This window comes from Salmo salar, chromosome 12 (assembly GCF_965601325.2).
Source record: "Salmo salar chromosome 12, fSalSal1, whole genome shotgun sequence".
Lineage (NCBI taxonomy): Eukaryota > Metazoa > Chordata > Actinopteri > Salmoniformes > Salmonidae > Salmo > Salmo salar.
In genome coordinates, this window is record NC_138302.1 from 36,614,346 (window position 1) to 36,635,505 (window position 21,160).

The 21,160-nt window shown below is 40.3% G+C and overlaps 1 protein-coding gene across 1 annotated transcript in view; it reads right to left on the minus strand.

The window, feature by feature from the left end:
* LOC106564830 (complement C3) overlaps positions 1 to 21,160 on the minus strand; it is a 54,985-nt gene that overhangs the window by 10,933 nt on the left and 22,892 nt on the right. Inside the window, exons 16-34 of the mRNA XM_014131265.3 lie at positions 19,226 to 19,294; positions 18,651 to 18,845; positions 18,351 to 18,468; positions 18,150 to 18,232; positions 17,922 to 18,061; positions 17,480 to 17,692; positions 15,490 to 15,550; positions 15,170 to 15,256; positions 13,715 to 13,918; positions 12,950 to 13,025; positions 8,413 to 8,572; positions 7,049 to 7,150; positions 6,564 to 6,714; positions 6,219 to 6,382; positions 2,687 to 2,845; positions 2,323 to 2,382; positions 2,087 to 2,177; positions 1,813 to 1,861; positions 1,562 to 1,649 (exon numbers count right to left, since the gene is read on the minus strand). Coding sequence (XP_013986740.3) covers positions 1,562 to 1,649; positions 1,813 to 1,861; positions 2,087 to 2,177; positions 2,323 to 2,382; positions 2,687 to 2,845; positions 6,219 to 6,382; positions 6,564 to 6,714; positions 7,049 to 7,150; positions 8,413 to 8,572; positions 12,950 to 13,025; positions 13,715 to 13,918; positions 15,170 to 15,256; positions 15,490 to 15,550; positions 17,480 to 17,692; positions 17,922 to 18,061; positions 18,150 to 18,232; positions 18,351 to 18,468; positions 18,651 to 18,845; positions 19,226 to 19,294 — 2,270 coding nt within the window. The remainder of the gene's footprint in view (positions 1 to 1,561; positions 1,650 to 1,812; positions 1,862 to 2,086; positions 2,178 to 2,322; positions 2,383 to 2,686; positions 2,846 to 6,218; positions 6,383 to 6,563; positions 6,715 to 7,048; positions 7,151 to 8,412; positions 8,573 to 12,949; positions 13,026 to 13,714; positions 13,919 to 15,169; positions 15,257 to 15,489; positions 15,551 to 17,479; positions 17,693 to 17,921; positions 18,062 to 18,149; positions 18,233 to 18,350; positions 18,469 to 18,650; positions 18,846 to 19,225; positions 19,295 to 21,160) is intronic.

Sequence of the window (21,160 nt, forward strand, 5' to 3'; positions counted from 1 at the left end):
TTGTTCAATTTGCAAAGAAAGGAATCTGTGAAAATCTAACCCTAAACGTTTTTTCAACCAGTCAAATTACATTCGTATTTATTCCTCAGAGATCCTAGAACGTAACCAGACTTCACTATATCATTAGGAGTGTAGTATATCCTATAGGACACCAAATTTGGTCAGAGAGTGACACCTTCATGGCGGCCCGATGACACGGGCGGTCTTCACTTGATTGACTGTAACTTTGTCAAATGCACCAATCGGGGTCAAACAAAGCTATCTAGATAGCCAATGAGCTGGGCTTTACGGGGGTATGCGGAAACCCTGTATCTGTTGCACAATTTTGCTGCTAACCTTGTGCGACAGCAAGCCTCAAAATTGCAAGAATATGGAGAGTTATGAAGTTATGAAAACTGGGTGTTTTGCAAATGTTGAACTTACAATATGGCTACTAATACTGGAAAAGCTAAATCAAAGTCCAAGTATACAGATTTGACGATATTCTTGCAGAAAAATGTAATGTAAATGTGTCCTTCATGATTTTCCCAAATATACCTGGGTGACTTCACACTAAATGTCATGTAGCTTGCTCATACTTCAGTCTGAAACTTTGCACATACACTGCTGCGCTCTTGTGGACACCATCGGAATTACAACCAGAGTGATGGCTAGATTTTGGACCTCTGTTGCATTTCAAAGATGGTGGTAGAAAAAAAATAAAAAAAAATTCTTTGTATTTTCTTCTACCAGATCTATTGTGTTATATTCTCCTACATTCAATTCACATTTCCACAAACGTCAAAGTGTTTCCTTTCAAATGGTACCAAGAATATGCATATCCTTGCTTCAGGGCCTGAGCTACAGGCAGTTAGATTTGTGGATGTCATTTTAGGTGAAAATTGAAAAAAAGGGGGCTATCCATAAGAATTAACGATTTTAATTGGCTGATGCTTAATCTTAAACTAAAACTCTTTTTAAATGTTTGCAAGTATAGACCTAATTAATTTTACAGGAAAATATTACAATTAGGCCAATGAAAGACTATTAAGGATAAGAGTACATACAGATCTGCTATCTTAATTTGATCATGTTTCTCACAGCAGAAAGATAGTTCTGCAGCAACAAAAAATTTGAATTATCATGTGGATTATAACTACTGAACATTTTTGTAGGGTTTGATACATTTTTCTTTAGGGCAAATCAAGTCTGATTTGTGGAAACTTCAGAAGCCTTTTTAAACCTCAAAAACAGTACAATTTGCATTTCTCTGCAACAATGGAGTGATCAAATTAAAATAGCATATCTGCAAGCTGTTTTGCTATGTATGTATCACAGAAATTGTCCAGCCAAAAGGAGCACTGTGATCCCTCTCTGACATCCAATGAATCCAGGCGTCCTGGAGAAACCTTCTAGAATACCTGGAGTCGAAGCCATCTGCAAGAAGCACAGTCAATACTAATGACCCAGTACATGACAATACGTTTTCTGGATCCATGCCCGGGCAACAGTACTTCTAGGTCTCAGAAAGGCAGTAGCAATGCACCATAAGCCATCTGCTATATCAACATTGATAACTCACCTGTTTCAGATCCTCAATGTCAACTACAAAGCCAGTCAGCAAGCTGATGTCTAAAATGGTCATGGTGGCATTTCTGTCAGCTTTAAACCTTAGGAGACAATAGGATATTTTATCTGATTTCATTTTTTGCATGTACTGTGTTTCCTTTTCCTCACTGGATAAGAATAAAATCTAACAATAATATTGGCCTAAGACAAAGTATGATGGTGAATACAGTATAGCCCGAGTAATCAGGTTTTTCTTTTACTTACAACACGTCAATGTGGAGCATATATGTCTCTTTAGCTCCGTTGAGTGCAACTTTAAAGACAAGAGATGTCATTTTGAAGGTAGATTTAGCAAAATGACATCATCATACACAGTGGGGCCACTTCAGTCATGCAGATATCAACAACCACCAAACTTAAATCTGCCACTAGTAGCTCTTTTCCACATTTCAATGAATAAAACAAAACAAACAAAACATCAGTTATCACTGTTGAGTGGAAACAAGTTTAAATATAATAGCCATGACAAGTAGCCTACCTGTAGCCTGCTTTATTAGTTCCACATCAAGCACAAAGGTTTTGCAGTCTTGGTTCTTCTCCTTGGGTATGGCATAGTATAAGGTTGTAACCTTGACATGGATAGGCAAGGAAAGGGTTGGTGTTACTTGGTTATCCTCGGGTACTAATTTTATCTTTATGTTATCAATCAAAAGTCTTCACACACTAATTAGGCTAATTTAAATCCAGTGCAATTTAACCCCCCCTCCTTCTTACCAATAATACCCCCTGACCGGTTCCTTTGGCAGTTACTGTGAAGTTCTCTTGCAGCTGGACCTATACAGAATACAAACTTTCATTTAAGACCTGCCTAACAGACAAAATAGCCTTCCTCCGTCTCTCACTATGATCAACTATTCTCTTAATTAACTTTCTCTAACATACATTTCTCCTTCCCCCTCTGTGATGCAGGTTGCCTTGTTCCTTTCCTCAGGGAACCATGTTCACACCACAACATTCTGACTGAGAAATGTGATTCGAGTGACCCAAAAGTTTGGCTAGACTGTGTTCTAGGATCATGGACAATAGGTTTGCACTTCTTATGTGTTACAAAGAGGCTTATGTGTGCATACGTCCTTACCTTGTCGGTGCGTGTGAGTAAGGCGGTACTCTTGCTAAATGACCACTTGATGACATTAGTTCTCCCTGAGATATCAATGTCCACATTCAGATCAATGGCTTTAACTTTTCCTGCTTTCGTCATGTACTCTGCCACAGCCTGGAACACCATGATAGTGGACTGTTTTGGAAGAAACAGAAGGAGGGGGTTGAAAGTGTACCAAGCCTGTATACAGATGGGTCCGAAATTAATGATACCCTTGATAAAGATTAGCAATAATGATGTATAAAATAAATAACTCAAATACTGAGCTATTTGTATCCCGAAAAAAAATCCCAGTCATGTAAAATCGATAGATTAAGGCCTAATGAAGTGGGTGGGGTTATATCCTTCCTGTTTGGCCCTGTCCGGGGGTATCATCGGATGGGGCCACAGTGTCTCCTGACCCCTCCTGTCTCAGCCTCCAGTATTTATGCTGCAGTAGTTTATGTGTCGGGGGGCTAGGGTCAGTCTATTATATCTGGAGTATTTCTCCTGTCTTATCCAGTGTCCTGTGTGAATTTAAGTACGCTCTCTCTAATTCTCTCTTTCTCTCTTTCTTTCTTTCTCTCTCTCAGAGGACCTGAGCCCTAGGACCATGCCTCAGGACTACCTGACATGATGACTCCTTGCTGTCCCCAGTCCACCTGGCTGTGCTGCTGCTCCAGTTTCAACTGTTCTGCCTGCAGCTATGGAACCCTGACCTGTTCACCGGACGTGCTACCTGTCCCAGACCTGCTGTTTTCAACTCTCTAGAGACAGCAGGAGCGGTAGAGATACTCTCAATGATCGGCTATGAAAAGCCAACTGACATTTACTCTTGAGGTGCTGACTTGTTGCACCCTCGACAACTACTGTGATTATTATTATTTGACCATGCTGGTCATTAATGAACATTTGAACATCTTGGCCATGTTCTGTTATAATCTCCACCCGGCACAGCCAGAAGAGGACTGGCCACCCCTCGTAGCCTGGTTCCTCTCTAGGTTTCTTCCTAGGTTTTGGCCTTTCTAGGGAGTTTTTCCTAGCCACCGTGCTTCTACACCTGCATTGCTTGCTGTTTGGGGTTTTAGGCTGGGTTTCTGTACAGCACTTTGAGATATCAGCTGATGTAAGAAGGGCTATATAAATACATTTGATTTGATTTCAATTGAGTGATTTCCTTCTGTGAACTGTAACTCAGTAAAATCCTTTAAATTGTTGCATGTTGCATTTATATTTTTTGTTGAGTATAATAGAATTGCTCAGAGAAAGATATATATTTTTTTATAAGTAGTACTTCATTTTCTGAAAAAGGTAGGGGTCAAAATTATTGACACCCCTAAAGATTCTTATAAATAAAGTTTAGTATTTGGTCCCATATTCCTAGTACACTACAAACTTGTTGGAACCATTTTCAGTTAGTTTTGGTTGTGTTTCAGATTATTTTGTGCCTAATAGAAATGAATGGTAAATAATGTATTGTGTTATTTTGGAGTTACTTTTATTGTAAATAATAATAGAATATGTTTCTAAACACTTCTACATTAATGGGGACGCTACCATGATTACGGATAATCCTGGATGAATCATGAATGACAATGAGTAAGAAAGTTACAAAGGGTCTAAGATCATACCCCCAAGACATGCTAACCTCCCGTTTTGACCCCTACCTTTCCAATAATTTTGACCCTTGCCTTTTCGAGAAAAAAATTCATACTTAAAACCTCTTGACGGGCTCGTCCCGTATGCGGGACGGAAATCCAGCGAAAAATCCTATCGCCATTAGCATAACAACATTTTATATTTTTTTCTTTTCAAATATAGGACTATGTTATATCGTTTTATAGATACACCTCTCCTGAATCGACCCACGTTGTCCGATTTCAAAAAGGCTTTACAGCAAAAGCAAAACATTAGATTATGTTAGAGGAGTGTATCGTAAAAGTAGCCACATAGCCATTTTCCGACCAACCACATGCATCACAAATAACCAAAAAACAGCTAAATGCAGCACTAACCTTTGACAATCTTCATCAGATGACACTCCTAGGACATCATGTTACACAATACATGCATTCTTTTGTTCGATAAAGTTCATATTTATATATAAAAACAGCATTTTACATCGGCGCGTGACGTTGACTAACTATTTTCCCTCAAATGCATCCGGTCAAACAGCGCTACAATTTACTAAATTACTATTCGAAAACATTTTTAAAATGTAATATTGTCATTCTAAGATTTATAGATTAGCATCTCTTGAAAGCACCTGCAATGCCAGATTAAAAAATTTACTTTACTGGGTAATCACACTTTGCGATAAAAGGGGATGCGATACTCAGAATAATAGGCTACCGTTACAGTTCAGCGCCATCTTGGAACAATCGCATATCAAATCTAGTCTTGTATATTTTTGAAAATATTTCCTTACCTTTGATTATCTTCATCAGAATGCACTTCCAGGAATCCCAGGTCCACAACAAATGTATTTTCGTTCGAAAAAGTTACTCTTTATGTCCCAATAGCTTGTTCTTGTTAGCGCGTTCTGAAGGCTCAACCAAAAGTACCGTCGTGCGCGGGACACCTCTCTTACTAAAATGGATTTTTTTCTTATTTAGGTTCGTTCAAACATGTCAAACGTTGTATAACATAAATCTTTCGGGCCTTTTTCGACCACAGATCCAATAGCATTCAAGGGGGACGGTTGCATTGTCTTGCAAAACGTTTCGAAAGGTGGGGGTAGCCAGGGGCGCCGGCGTCATAATGGTGATGGCCCTCCGCATGTGACCACGTTCCATAGACTGTCATTCAGTCAGTTTTCACAGTAGGAGACTCAAACCACTTTGTAATGACTGGGGACATCTAGTGGAAGCAATAGTGCTCAATGAACCATAGCTCACAGTGTGATTTATAGACAAAGCGATGAATTTGAGTCCGCAATTCAGAATTCCACTTCCTGCTACGATCTGTCTCGGGGTTTTGACTGCCATATGAGTTCTGTTATACTCACAGACACCATTCAAACAGTTTTAGAAACTTTAGGGTGTTTTCTATCCACAGCTATTAATTATATGCATATCCTAGCTTCTGAGTTTGAGTAGGAGGCCGTTTAAAATGGGCACAGATTTTTTCCAAAACGCGCTGTAGCGCCCCCTATCCTAGGCGATTTCTCTGAGCAATTGTATTAGTATAAAATAATGTAATTTCCAAAACATTTTGAGAGCACAATATAACTCAGTATTTGAATTATTTATTTTACAGTCATTATTGCTCAGCTTTATCAAGGGTGTCAATCATTTTAGACCTCGATGTATGTGGCTCTTGAGTGTTGTATCCTAAATGCAGATTTCTATAACATGATGCATCCCCACACAGGATATTTCCTTATATTGAATTAAAATGTTGCATGACCCCGAAGCAGCCTGTTTCAAACGATGTATGGACATTAGCCCGTCTTAGCCAAGGTTAGTTAGCCAGCCTGTTTGCCCTTGTTGGATGCTTGATGTTACGTGTTACATGGGTCTGGCTGTACCTGAGTGGATGAGTCACCTCCTCTTTGAAAACCCTGGCTTTTGAGCCACCTGACGATGGGACCAGCTTCCTCAAAGGCACCGGCCTTCACCAGGGCCAACAGGGCGTAAGCTGTGGCCTCCAGTGTGAGAAGGTGATTCTCTGAAACAGGCCAGTGGGTCCGGTCTGTGGGGGAAACACAAACATTATTTATTATTAACAAAACCAAAATGTACAAAAACATCTGCTACACTTGCAAAATGTAGCTTTTTGATGCAGAGTACCGGGCTTAGGCTACATAACACTGTCCATCATAGGGTTCAATTACTCAATATTTCCTACTATAAAGGAGGATTTATACTGTCACCTGTAGATGAGTGTTTGAATAGGATAGACTTGTTGAGCTGGCCCTTGAAAGCCAGGGCGTATGAGGTCATAGCCACTGAATAAGGGTTGGTCAGGTGTTGATTCCGAAATTCTAGGTATTGCCTAGCCTTTTTAATGTTCTCTGGCAGGTTCTGGAGAGAGAGGAAGAGAGGCAATTGCTAACTTCTTTAAGTATCATTTTACATTTTTGTCATTTAGCAGACGCTCTTATCTAGAGCGACTTACAGTAGTGAATGCATACATTTCACACATTTCTTTTTCTCCTTACTGGTCCCCCGTGGGAATCAAACCCACAACTCTGGCATTACAAACACCATGCTCTACCAACTGAGCCACACCGGACCCTATCCTAAAAGGCATTCAAAAACTACTCAATGCCTTTGTTATTTGACTATGCATGGCCATAGAAAACATGGGTATGAGAGAAGTAATAGGAAGACATGAGAATGTGTAAATTCCACTTACACTGATACCATCGTAATTTTCGCAAATTGTGTGTGCTTCCTGCATGGTTATGAGCACAAATGCTGTCAAGGTGTCATCCACGTCTTTCCCCAGTACATCTCCCTGTAGATAGGCACAGACAGAAATGACCATATCTAAGTTGGTATATGGGTTTTTTGTTTAATATTTTACGTTCTCAATATTTTAGAGACTCAAAAACTCAAGATAAAACTGAGAAATACACTGAACAAAAATATAAAGGCAACATGTAAAGTGTTGGTCCCATGTTTCATGAGCTGAAATAAAAGATCCCAGAAATGTTTCATACACACAAAAAGCTTATTTCTCTCAAATTTTGTGCGCAGATTTTACATTCCTGTTAGTGAGCATTTCTCATTCGCCAAGATAATCCACCTGACAGGTGTGGCATATCAAGAAGCTGATTAAACAGCATGATCATTACACAGGTGCACCTTGTGATGGGGACAATATAAGGCCACTAAAATGTGCAGTTTTGTCACACAACACAATGCCACAGATCTTTTTTGAGTCAGCATACCATTGGCATGCTGACTGCAGGAATGGCCATCGGAGACTTGAATGTTAATTTCTCTACCATAAGCTGCCTCCAACTTTGTTTTAGAGAATTTGTCAGTACGTCCAACCGGTTGTCTATTGCGTCATGTGGGCGAGCGGATTGCTGATGTCAACATTGTGAACAGAGTGCCCCATGGTGGTTATGGTATGGGCAGGCATAAGCTACGGACAACGAACACAATTGCATTTTATCAATGGCAATTTAAGTGCACAGAGATACCATGACGAGATCCTGAGGCCCATTGCCGTGCCCTTCATCCGCCACCATCACCTTATGTTTCAGCATGATAAAGCACGGCCCCATGTTGCAAGATTCTGTACACAATTCCTGAAAGCTGAAAATGTCCCAGTTCTTCCATGGCCTGCATACCAGAAATGTCACCGATTGAGCAAGTTTGGGATGCTCTGGATCGACGTGTATGGCAGCGTGTTCCAGTTCCCGCCAATATCCAGCAACTTCACACAGCCGTTGAAGATTCCTTATATGATTCCTTATATGAACTCTAACTCAGTAAAATCTTTTAAATTCTTGCATTTGTGTTTATATTTTGTTCAGTATTTCTTTTATAATTCTTGTTACATTTACATGGATACTCTGAACATAAGAGATAGGCTAATTCCTGTAAGAAAATGGTAATGTAAATATTGTCAAGGGTAGGAGTGAGATGTATTTGTTTTAGATAAATCAGTTTAGCAAAATAATATGATAAATACAATTAAATAAATGAAATATTAAATAGTTTAATAAATGTATTTAACTATATTTCTGTCAGCAACACAAACAGTACCATCATGGTGGGATGTAGGAGTTTGCCAGTTTCCTCGAAAATGCCATTGGGCTGCTGTCTTTCCATGACAAGCCACTTGACTCCACTGCACAGGACATCTTCCGAAATATCGATTAACGACTTTGACATGGCAAATACCTTAACAACATAAGCTGTTAACCTAGATGGAAGGATGATATTTAGGTACAGTTAGGTATCATTTACCCTGCCATGAATGAAATGTCAACTTGTACAGTGCCTTCAGAAAGTATTCACACCCCTTGACTTTTTTCATGGGGGGGGGGTCACTTGTCTACACACAATAACCCATATCGTCAAAGTGGAATTATGTTTTACTTTTTCTTTTTTCTTTTTTTTTTTACAAATGAATAAAAAACGGAAAGTTGAAACATCTTTAGTCAATGAGGTCAATGTTTTTCTGCTGACCTACAAAACATTACATGGATTCTTATTTACAATGACTGCCTACCCCGGCCAAACCCGGACAACACTGGACAAATTGTGCGCTGCATGATGGGACTGCCAATCACGGACAGATGTGATACAGCCGGGAATCAAACCAGGGACTGTAGTGACGCCTCTTGCACTGAGATACAGTGCCTTAGACCGCTGCGCCACTCGGGAGACTTGCTACTACCTATCCCATCCGATTTGGTCCTGCCATACATACCTACATGTACGCTATGGTCACAAGACGCAGGCCTCCTAATTGTCCCTAGAATTTCTAAGAAAACAGTTGGAGGCAGGGCTTTCTCCTATAGAGCTCCATTTTTATGGAATGGTCTGCCTACCCATGTGAGAGACACAGACTCGATCTCAACCTTTAAGTCTTTATTGAAGACTCATCTCTTCAGTAGGTCCTATGATTGAGTGTAGTCTGGCCCAGGAGTGTGAAGGTGAACGGCAAGGCACTGGAGTGACGAACCACCCTTGCGTTCTCTGCCTGGTCGGCTCCCCTCTATCCACTCGGATTCTCTGCCTCTGACCCTATTACAGGGGCTGAGTCACTGGCTTACTAGTGCCGTGATCTTCCTGTCCGGTTTTGCACCCCCTTGGGCTTGTGCTGTGGAGAAGATCTTCGTGGGCTACAGTATACTCAGCCTTATCTCAGGGTAGTAAGTTGGTGGTCTGTTGATATCCCTCTAGTGGTGTGGGGGCTGTGCTTTGGCAAAGGGGGTGGGGTTATATCCTGCTTGGTTGGCTCTGTCCGGGGGTATCGTCGGACGGGGCCACAGTGTCCACAACTCCCCGTCTCAGCCTCCAGTATTTATGCTGCAATAGTCTATGTGTCAGGACCTGTTTTTTTTCGTCTCTCTCTCTCTACCTCTGAATGCTCGGCTATGAAAAGCCAACTGACATTTACACCCTATGGTGCTGACCTGTTGCACCCTCTACAACCGCTGTGATTATTATTTGACCCTGCTGGTCATCTATGAATGTTTGAACATCTTGAAGAACAATCTAGCCTTCCTAGCCACCGTGCTTCTACAGTACATGTGCATTGCTTGCTGTTTGGGGTGTTAGGCTAGGGTTTCTGTATAAGCACTTTATGACATCTGCTGATGTAAAAAGGGCTTTATAAATACATTTAATTTGGCCAGTGAATTTGGCCAGTGATTTTGGCCAGTGATTTCAAGTCTATGTACATAGGGCCGCAGCCTCTAAGGTGTCCTGAATACAAAGTGTTGTTTTTGGGACAAATCCAATGCAACACATACTGAGTACCACTCTCCATATTTTCAAGCATAGTGGTGGCTGCATCTTGTTAAAGGTATGCTTGTAGTCGTTAAAGACTGGGGAGTTTTTCAGGATAAAATAGAAACAGAATTAAGCTAAGCACAGGCAAAATCCTAGAGGTAAACATGGTTCAGTCTGCTTTCCATCAGACACTGGGAGATCACTTTTTAGCAGGACAATATCCTAAAACACAAGGCCAAATCTACACTGGAGTTACTTACCAAGAAGACAGTGAATGTTCCTGAGTGGCCGAGTTAAAGTTTTTACTTAAATCTGCTTGAAAATCTATGGCAAGATTTGACTCAGGGTTATGAATACTTATGTAAATTAGATATTTCAGTATTTCATTTTCAATAAATGTGTTAAAATAAGAAAAATAAAACAATTCACTATGGGGTGTATATGTGTATATGGGTGAGATTTTGTTATTTTTTTTAATCAATTTTAAATCCAGGCTGTAACAAAAAAAATGGGGAATACGTCATGGGGTATGAAGACTTTCTGAAGGCACTGTAAATTGCCTTAATTTGTGATTCCTTAAAGTGGATTCTTCAAAGTGTAAGCTGCTTCTGTTTTTTTCTCACCATTATGAGGTCTTATTGTCTTAAGTCAACATATAGAGTGCCCTCCTGAATTATTGGCACCCTAGGTAAATATGAACCAAAAAGGCTGCGAACATTGTCTTAGTTGTTTATCAGCTTAATCTTACACCAAAATATCATATGACTCAAACATTTAACTGAGTTAAAAAAAAAAATCTAAAATCAATAAATCATCAAGAAATAATACTTTTATTCAAAAACATGCATGTCGCAATTATTGGCACCGCTGCATTTAGTCCTTTGTGCACCCTTCCTTTGCCAAGATAACAGCTCTGAGTCATCTTCTACAATGTTTGATGAGGTGGGTGAACACATAGGACGGGATTTGAGACCATTTCTCCATAGAAAAACTCTCCAGATCCTTCAGAGTCCTTGGTCTTCACTTGTGGACTCTCCTCTTCAGCTCACCGCACAGGTTTTCAATGGGGTTTAGGTCAGGGGACTGGGATGGCCATTGCAAAAGCTTAATTCTATGGTCAGTGAACCATTTTTGTGTGGATTTGGAGGTATGCTTTGGATCGTTGTCCTGCTGGAAGACCCAATGACGACCAAGTTTTAGACTCCTGGCAGAGGCAGACAAGTTTTGGACTAAAATCTCCTGGTACTTGATGGAGTCCATGATGCCATGTCTCCTAACAAGGTTCCCAGGGCCTTTGGAAGTCAAACAGTCTCACATCACAGATCCACCACTATACTTCACAGTGGGGATTAGGTTATTTTCTGCATGACCATGGCTCTTTTTACACCAAACCCACCTCTGGTGTTTGTTGCCAAAAAGCTCTATTTTACTCTCGTCTGACCATAGCACCAGGGTTCCAATCAAATGTGGTACAAATGACATTTAGCAAACTCCAGGTGCTTAAATGTGTGGTTTGGTGACAGCAGTGGTGTTCTTCTGGCAACTCTTACAAATAATTTGTTGGCATGAAGGTGGCATCTAATTGTAGTTTTGGAGACTTGGTGACCCCAAGATGAAACCAACTTCTCCAATTCTCCAACTGTGATCTTTGGAGATTGTTGTGCCACTTGAACTATCTTTCTCACTGTGCGTGGGGGCAAAATACACTTGCATCCTCTTCCAGGCAGGTTCATCACAGATCCAGTTGTTTTACATTTCTTAATTATTGCTCTAATAGAGGAGATGGGTATTTTCAGGCATTTAGCTATCTATTTCATAGACATTGCCTGATTTGTTAAGGTCAACAACCTTTTGTCTCATTTAATTTATGTGTACTCTGGCCTTTCCCATGTTGATGGATGACTAAGGGAGTTTAGCCTGGTGTCACCTCATATTCATACCCCAGTGAAACAGGAATTCATGGACCACTTAAGAGTTCCCAAAGACTCAGATTAACTTCATGTTCATAAGAATTTCTAGGGCTGCCAATAATGGTGACACGCATGTTTTTGAATATAATAATAATTTCTTGACGACAATTTGTTTTTTTACAATTTTAGATGTTTAACAATTTGAGGTTATAGTCATATGATATTTAGAGTATAAAATCAATCTGATGAACAAAAATGACATTTTTTCACATCCTTTTTTGTTCATATTTACCTAGGGTGTCAATAATTCAGGGGGGTACTGTACAATTCAGTTAAAGATGCAGTATGTAATTAGAAAAATAATAAAACGGCTGCCCTGTTACTTATTTTGGTAAACAGCTGAGGGATGCAAGGACTGACCACTCTCAAATTCGCAGACAGAGTTATGAAAGGGAAAAGGAAAGGGGGATACCTAGTCAGTTGTACAACTGAACGCATTCAACTGAAATGTGTCTGCCACATTTAACCCAGCCCCTCTGAATCAGAAAGGTGCAGAGTTAATCGACATCCTCGTCATCGTGTTATTTGACACGTCAAATAGTGTTATTTGACGTCTATCTTTTTGACACGCAAAGACCCAAATGGCGTTACATACAGTGGATGCAAGGACTGACCATTCATGAGATCAAAAACAGTAAACATTTTTTACAAACATTTTAGTAAAAATGTGCTTATATTTTGGGTTCTAATGGGGTAAAACAGCTGTTAAATTCTTGAAGAATCAATGGCAATGTCATTCATTTCGTTGAAAAAATGGACGCACCAATTGCAGACTGTTGCTTTAACATACAGTAGACCTAGGCCTATATGATGTACATCTAATGTTGTGTCCCTGGTATTGAGAGGGAGTGGGGGAAGGTGTAGCTCACCAGGTACCACTACGCTCATGATCAAAGGCAGCATATGATCCATCGTTTTTCCGATAGGCCAGTTGCTGATCATAACCTTGATAATAACAAAAGAAAACCATGAACCATGAAGATAATCAAAGCTGATTGGCCTTGTGCTGATAAGAAAAAACTTGTACTGATAACACCACAGGCAGTGTGGTGAGTTTCCCAAAGCCTTTGTAGCTAACATGCTATGTTATTTCACTCCACAACTCAATCACAAAGCAGCGAGAGAGTAACAATGATACAAATCTATGTTTAACGGGCAATCTTCTGTGCGTTTACAAACAAAAGTCAACAAATGAAGCAATTTTCTTTTGTACGAGTAGCGTTCAGTCTGGGTTGTCGATAGTTGTGTAGTGGAAGTAAACACACTTATTTTGAAAATATAGGGAGCGTTACTCATCCCGAACGACGATCAGCATTTACCCACCCATTTTAATTTACTCCTACATCACTGATTGTCGAAAGATAAAGAACCAAATTCGCTGCAAAGGCTAGGAAATCCACCCCTGATCTGTTCAAGCAGAAAAATAAAAAATGTCAAAAATCAAACTATTGCTTTTTGTGTGGTTGTTAACCAAATTAAATGTGAGAAACAAAAACATGACTTGTTAAAACTGCACTGTAATATTAGGCCTATAGCATAACTATAATGTGTTTACTTCCAATCAATGCCATCCTCTCTGGGAGACGTGCAACTGTAAATGCAAAACTAAAATGTGGAATTCATAACTTTCTCACCTCTTTGAATGTAGTTGACTGCTTGATTTCTGCGTTCTAATCCCACCGTATCCCACTGTTTGGTCTTGTCCAGGTAATGTGTGGCAATGAGAGGTAAAGTCATGCCTATCATGTTCTGCTCCCCACAGCCACCAGGTTGTCTAAGGAGGTCGCCCAGGGGTGAACCACTGATAGCTGCCTCTATCGTGCTGGCCAACTGCTCACCTGAAAAGATGCAGATAGTAAAACATATATAAATGCAGACGTTAAAACATTATAAATGCATACAATTAAACATAATAATAACTGGAATATGACTTAGTCAATGGTCAGTGACAACATGACAAAGACAGTTTATTTTATTAATTTTTTTACCTTTATTTAACTTAACCTATAAAGAATACCATGGATCTAATAGAATTACACTACAACAGCATTATTACAGATCTCAACTTATCCCTACACTACAACAGCATTATTACAGATCTGGACTTATCCCTACACTACAACAGCATTATTACTGATTTCAACTTATCCCTTCACTACAACAGCATTATTACTGATCTCAACTTATCCCTACACTACAACAGCATTATTACTGATCTCGACTTATCCCTACACCACAACAGCATTATTACTGATCTCGACTTATCCCTACACCACAACAGCATTATTACTGATTTCAGCTTATCCCTTCACTACAACAGCATTATTACTGATCTCAACTTATCCCTACACTACAACAGCATTATTACTGATCTCGACCTATCCCTACACCACAACAGCATTATTACTGATCTCGACTTATCCCTACACCACAACAGCATTATTACAGATCTCAACTTATCCCTACACTACAACAGCATTATTACTGATCTCGACTTATCCCTATACCACAACAACATTATTACAGATCTCAACGTATCCCTACACTACAACAGCATTATTACTGATCTCGACTTATCCCCACACTACAACAGCATTATTACTGATCTCGACTTATCCCTACACTACAACAGCATTATTACTGATCTCGACTTATCCCTACACTACAACAGCATTATTACTGATCTCAACTTATCCCTACACTACAACAGCATTATTACTGATCTCGACTTATCCCTACACTACACTCTCATAAAAAAAGGCGCTATCTAGAACCTAAAAGGGTTCTTCGGCTGTCACCATAAAATAACCCTTTTTGGTTCCAGGTTAGAACCCTTTCCCCAGAGGCTGAAGAACGTTTTTTCTAATAGTGTAAGCTTCCGAAGCTCCACACAATGTTTTATTCTATAGACTACTGATGATCTTAATAGCCATGGCAGATACATTTGCTACTCAGTGGTCCTCTAGCTTTGTGAACCAATATGAAGCTAGTGAGCCTAGGGCAACTCCAGCTTATTCAACTAATGTTGTTAACATGTATTCGTAGTACATTTCTAAATGGTCCATGTGTGTCAGATCATTCCTTCTCACCTGTCACACTTATGTGTGTTCTGGCAGGTGTATTTGGAACCTGGTTAGTCAGTGCACCACTCCTAACAAGCACAGTATCCGTCCCCCCTTTTAACCGGAGAAAGACAGCGACAAAGACAGAGAGAGCAAATGATGTAAACAGTTGTTACGAGTTTTTCCATTCAATCTCACCTACAGGTAGAGCCATACAATTTGACTTGCATATTAAGAGAGGAAAATGTATATTATCAACCATCATGATACTCATCAGTGTTACCCTTCGTTGCACTGTCACTGGAACTATAGATTATCTACATCTGTATATGCTACCATACACTCACCGTGTTTGGCGGGATCCAGTTCCACTTTCTTCACCTGAAGCCTTGTCAGCACCCCTTCAGCCTGTCATTGTTAGAATGAATACTAATCAACTCAACATATATGTTTTTTGCTTGAATTACAATAATTCACCTGGTGGCCTAGGTTATCCAAATAGGGGCGATAATGTATTTACTTTAACAGCAAATAGGCCTACTTCTTATGGGAATAGTCTGGAATCACAGTAAAATAGCTGGGCTTTTCAGTTACCAAAGATTCGAGATTCAACATATGCCACAAGGTTCAAGAACCGCCACATTACTTTGGTATCAAAAATGAGGACAATGGTCTCATGGACCATCGGATCTTAGTACAAGGAGTCCCATTAGGTATATTTTTAAAGGAGAGCTCGCTGTATTTGCTGACAGGTTTTGACGCACCAGTACAACACCAGACGAGCCAAAAGTCAACCTCTTCCAAAAGCACCTCACACCAGCTGAAATCTTCCTTCTTAATCAAGATTCATATTTTGTTCCAAAACACCTATTATTGACTAACATTTCTAGTGACCAGAAAATGTTCAGCACTACCAGATTGTGTTTTTTTCCCCCACAAGTGATACCCACTCCACCTGTCTTGAAGAGATTCAATTCAAACCCATGAATACCTTGTTGAAGATGAGGTAAAGTCTGGTGGGAGCAGAATAAACAAACCAAAAAAACTAAATATGTCCCTGAACAAACTACAGGCAGATTCTACACTCAATATTTTCATCAAGTGGACCAGGGCGGGCGACAGTGATTATGGATACTGGCAATTATATTGTTGAATACAAAAGACAATTGTCAGACTTCAATTCATACAGGCCATTGTCCTCTGACCCCACCTCAACCAACAACAAACTGAACAAGGAGACATCGGTGTGCCTATCGAGTGGCGGAGCGGTCAAAGCCACTGCATCGAAGTGCTGAGGTGCCTCTACAGTCTGGGTTCGATCCCAGGCTGTGTTACAGCCGGCTGGGAACTCCATAGGGCAGCACACAATTGGCCCAGTGCCGTCCAGATTAGGGGAGGGTTTGGCCGGAGGTCTTTCCTTGGCTCATCGCGCTCTAGCATCTCCTTGTGGCGGGCCAGGTGCCTGCAAGTTGACCTCAGTTATGAGTTGAATGGTGCGGCTGGCTTCCGGGTTAAGCGAGCAGTGTGTTAATAAGAAGCAGCACGGCTTGGCAGTTCATGTTTCGGAGGACGCATGACTCGACCTTCGCCTCTCCCCAGCCCATTGGGGAGTTTCAGCGATGAGACAAGATCGTAACTACCAATTGGATATCACGAAAAAGGGGTAAAGGAGACATTGGTGGAAGCAGTAAATCACTGATGAGAGAGCATTCCTGTATGTCCAACATCCCCCTCTTCTACACGTAACTGAAGATCCACAAGGGCCTGGACAGGCAGACCCATTGTGTCAGATATTGGGAGCTTTCTACTCTGCCATCTTATTATAAAGACAAGTGATTTCAGTGACAAGTGAACTTCCTTTTTTCTAGCAACACTAATTATTTAGTGTTCTTCTTACAGTGTAGTTGGTTACATGGATGGCACCAAATAAAGCCAACCTGCACCTCGGATAGGTTGGGAAAGGTCACATTCTAAATGAGAAGTCAAAACCTTGTTTCAATAACTTAGACATTTGGAAATGGCTACATTGACTACAGGAGGTTTCTGTGAAGGGCAAGGGCCCCTTCCCTATGTTGGCCCAAAGAACCCCCCCTTATTGGTTACAATTGGACCGTTTCTTTTTTTATGCGGCACCTCATCTGAAATTGGTTGAGCGCCTTCTACTCCTTTCCAGGTTTTACCTCTTAGCATAATTGTAAGATGGATGCCCTCATTTTTCGAGGACTGGGATTTCAGACTCAATCAATCAGATTCACACTGATCGGCACATGTTCATATATAAATTCCATATCATCCTCAGGGTAGTTACATCTGTTAAGAAGCGACGGTTTGCCTTACCACCACACGTAGCTCCTTCTTAACACCGTCGCGTCCACCCCAATCTCGGACGGAGGCCTTCACCTCGATGGTATGGAGGCCCAGCTTCATGGGGATGATGACAAAGGGGACACTTCGTGTGGACCTGGGGTCCACCACAACAGTAACAATATACCTCCCCTTCTTGCTGGCAGAGCTGCACACGTCTGATGTCTCCCTCAGTTCTACACGGACCTGCCATTAAGGTGGAGAGGGGATAGTCACATCACCGTGCATCTAATCAGATAAGTACCACACTGAATGGTATAATAATAATAATAATAAGGCACAGAAGAGGTCATGCTGATTTTAGAATGAAATATTTGGGCAATCTAGCAGTTTACTCTGTATACTACCTGCATCTGCAGGTTCAACTCAACACGGTCTGGGTTGCCTGCCTGCCTTTAAATTACAATAAGCTTACGGTTATAGCGTTCTCCATGTAGTTATGAAGAATGGCTTTGATTTCCAGCTGCTCGTTGCGTACGGCAGAGTAGGGCAGCTTCAGATCAAGGAAGAAGTTCTTCCAAACAATTAGCGTGAGGGGTTCAGACACACAGATTCCTATTGAGCAAGAGAGTTGCCATAAGATGGAAGATGTAGAAAGAGTAGCCACCAATATAGAAAGAGGGGCACAAATAAGTGAGAGTACCATGTGTGTTGGACAGGCCAATGGCAGTGATCTGCCAGCTGGTGATGGAACTCGGTAAGGTAATTTTTCTGTTATGCGTAGGACTAAATGGTAAAAAGAGAAAGAAAATAGGTAGGATTTTCATTACATGGGAAAAGGAATATGCATTAGAAGGCATTTTACTGTGGTGCATTGAACGATCTCAATAAATACTGCTCTTACCACTGCTTATTGTCAGGACACTGCGGCAGACTCTCCTCATCCCATAGCCAACTCTCAGGGAAGAAGGAACGGGAAATGATGTTGTCAAAACTTTCAAAATCGTCATCCTCTTCTTCACCTTACCAAGAGTGACAGAAAGTCAGACAGTTCCCATTACTGTTAATGTATTTCCCTTTTACACAGAAGGGAATACCAGCATATTTTATACATTCACACTCTGGTTTAGTTTATCACACTGGATTTACATAGTGTGCAATTTTAGAAATGACAATTCCAGTCCACTACAGTTGTTTCACTTACTGCGGGCTAATATGAGCTGGTCAGTCTTGGCCTCTTCACGTTTGGTGGCCATTTCTCTACAACATTTCAGGAAGGCTTCCACACACTCTGTTCCATCGCTGATGTATTGGGCACGCCGCTCGCACGTGTAATCTAGAATGTTCTTCCTCATACCGTCCATGCAGCACTGTCTCTCCAGGCCTGTGTACTGGCTCGCTAGGACAGAGAGAAGTGCATTACCAGTGAGATTCTGCATCATCGCAGGCAAAGCAAAACCTTTAGGGAAACCCAGTGCTGAGAGTTAAAGGAATTTTAAAGGAATATAATTCAATGAAAGAAAAAAAAAAACGAACATCATTTGAAGTTTGTTTAGTGGCCAATCTGGACAGCAGTCTTCCTATTTCACAATTGGTTCTCATTCCCAGAGGTTGAAAACATAAACAATAAAACAGTATTTGACATCCTTGCAACAGATGTCTGTTTGGTAAGAAAGAAGTACTAAGTTCTACTAATAAATAAATACATATGTACATGGTTAAAACAAAAACATCCAGTTTTATGATCAGGCATCACAAGCAGAGAAACTCTTGTCCTACCCAGTGTGGTTACAACATCATTTATAGTCACTGCTCGTCGTCTCCTTGAGTTGACAGGGCAGCTGGAGACTAAAGCACACAAAGAAGAAGACGGATTTCAATGCACAAAACCTGCCTGGGAGACTTGACAAGGCAATATTAAGGACAAATGTTTTAGGCCTACATAAAATTCCAAAGTGAGAATGAAGATACTATGGTGAAGTAAAATATGATACACCAGCTGATAACTGGCTAAAACTGTCTAAAATGTGATATTGCCAATAGTGTATTTTATAACTTAAGTAATAATATTATAACTTAAGTAATAATAACAATAATAATAATACATGGGATTATATAGCGCTTGCAAAGAACCAAAGTCACGTTACAATTGTAGAAATGAAGAAAAGAAACAGTAGTCAAAACAAAGCCAGGCTAAACAAAAACATGAAAAAAAGTGAAAGGAGGCCTCAATTAAGAGAAAGAGTGTGATGTATCAGTGTACGGATGAGTGAGCAGGTGTTCTGTGTGTCCGAAAACAAACACTTAGTAGTCATTGGCATCTTTTTGCTACGTTGTAAGACTTTTACAAAGTGTCTAGAAATGATAACTCTACGTGGCCAACCAAGGTATCAACCTTTATGAGGTCAGAAGTAGAAGTAAGCTGACTGCCTATGGTTTTCGGCCAACACATATTTTGCACACATTCAGATCAGGTTAAAGAGATTGCAAGATTGTCAATTTTCAGATTAACTCAAGGATACCATTTTTATTTCCCTGTGTGTGTCACGTCCTGACCAGTAAAAGGGGTTATTTGTCATTGTAGTATGGTCAGGGCGTGGCAGGGGTGTTTGATTTGTGTGTTTTGGTGTTTTTGGTTTAGGTTATATGTTTTCTATTCTATGTTTAAGTCTAGTTTTCTATTTCTATGTTGGGTTTTTTGGTAGGACCTCCAAATAGAGGCAGCTGGTTGTCGTTGTCTCTAATTGGAGGCCATATTTAGTTGATGTTTGTTTCTCTTGTGTTTTTGTGGGTGGTTATTTTCTGTATAGCCTGGGAGCCTTATGGAACTGTTTTTCGTTGTTTGTTTATATTGTTTAAGTGTTTTCTTTAAATAAATTAAGAAGATGAGCACTTTACCCGCTGCGCCTTGGTCCCCTTTATACGACCCACATGACAGTGTGCAGATCGAAGTAAATTGCTAGCATTGATCAATGAAATTACAACTTATATTCACCCACTAAAAAAAACAGCCGACAGCAGAATTTCTAATGTGCTATCACTATGCTTTCAACCATCTAAAAGCATAACCAAATTCCAATGGAAAAACAACATCAGATTTTTGGTTTAGTTGTCACCCAAATGTCTATCACTACGCTTTCAACCATCTACAAGCACAGCAAAGTTCAAATGGGAATACAATGTCAGATATTTTGTTTATTTATACAAAGGATTAATGCGTCATCACTGTGCTTCATCTAATAGCAGAACCAAATCACCTGTATTGCAGTTGAGATTATATTAAAAGTACATGGTCCAAGTGATTAACGCCGTTTGAGATTCTGCGCAGATTATTACAGCTCTGTGAAGAGCTCCAAAGACCTATTAACCTATTGGGGCTAGGGGGCAGTATTTGCAAGGCCGGATAAAAAACGTACCCGATTTAATCTGGTTACTACTCTTGCCCAGAAACGAGAATATGCATATAATTAGTAGATTTGGATAGAAAACACTCTAAAGTTTCTAAAACTGTTTGAATGGTGTCTGTGAGTATAACAGAACTCATATGGCAGGTCAAAACCTGAGAAGATTCCATACAGGAAGTGCCCTGTCTGACAATTTGTTGTCCTTCTGTTGCATCTCTATCGAAAATACAGCATCTGTGCTGTAACGTGACATTTTCTAAGGCTTCCATTGGCTCTCTAAAGCCGCCAGAAAGTGGAATGGGGTGTCTGC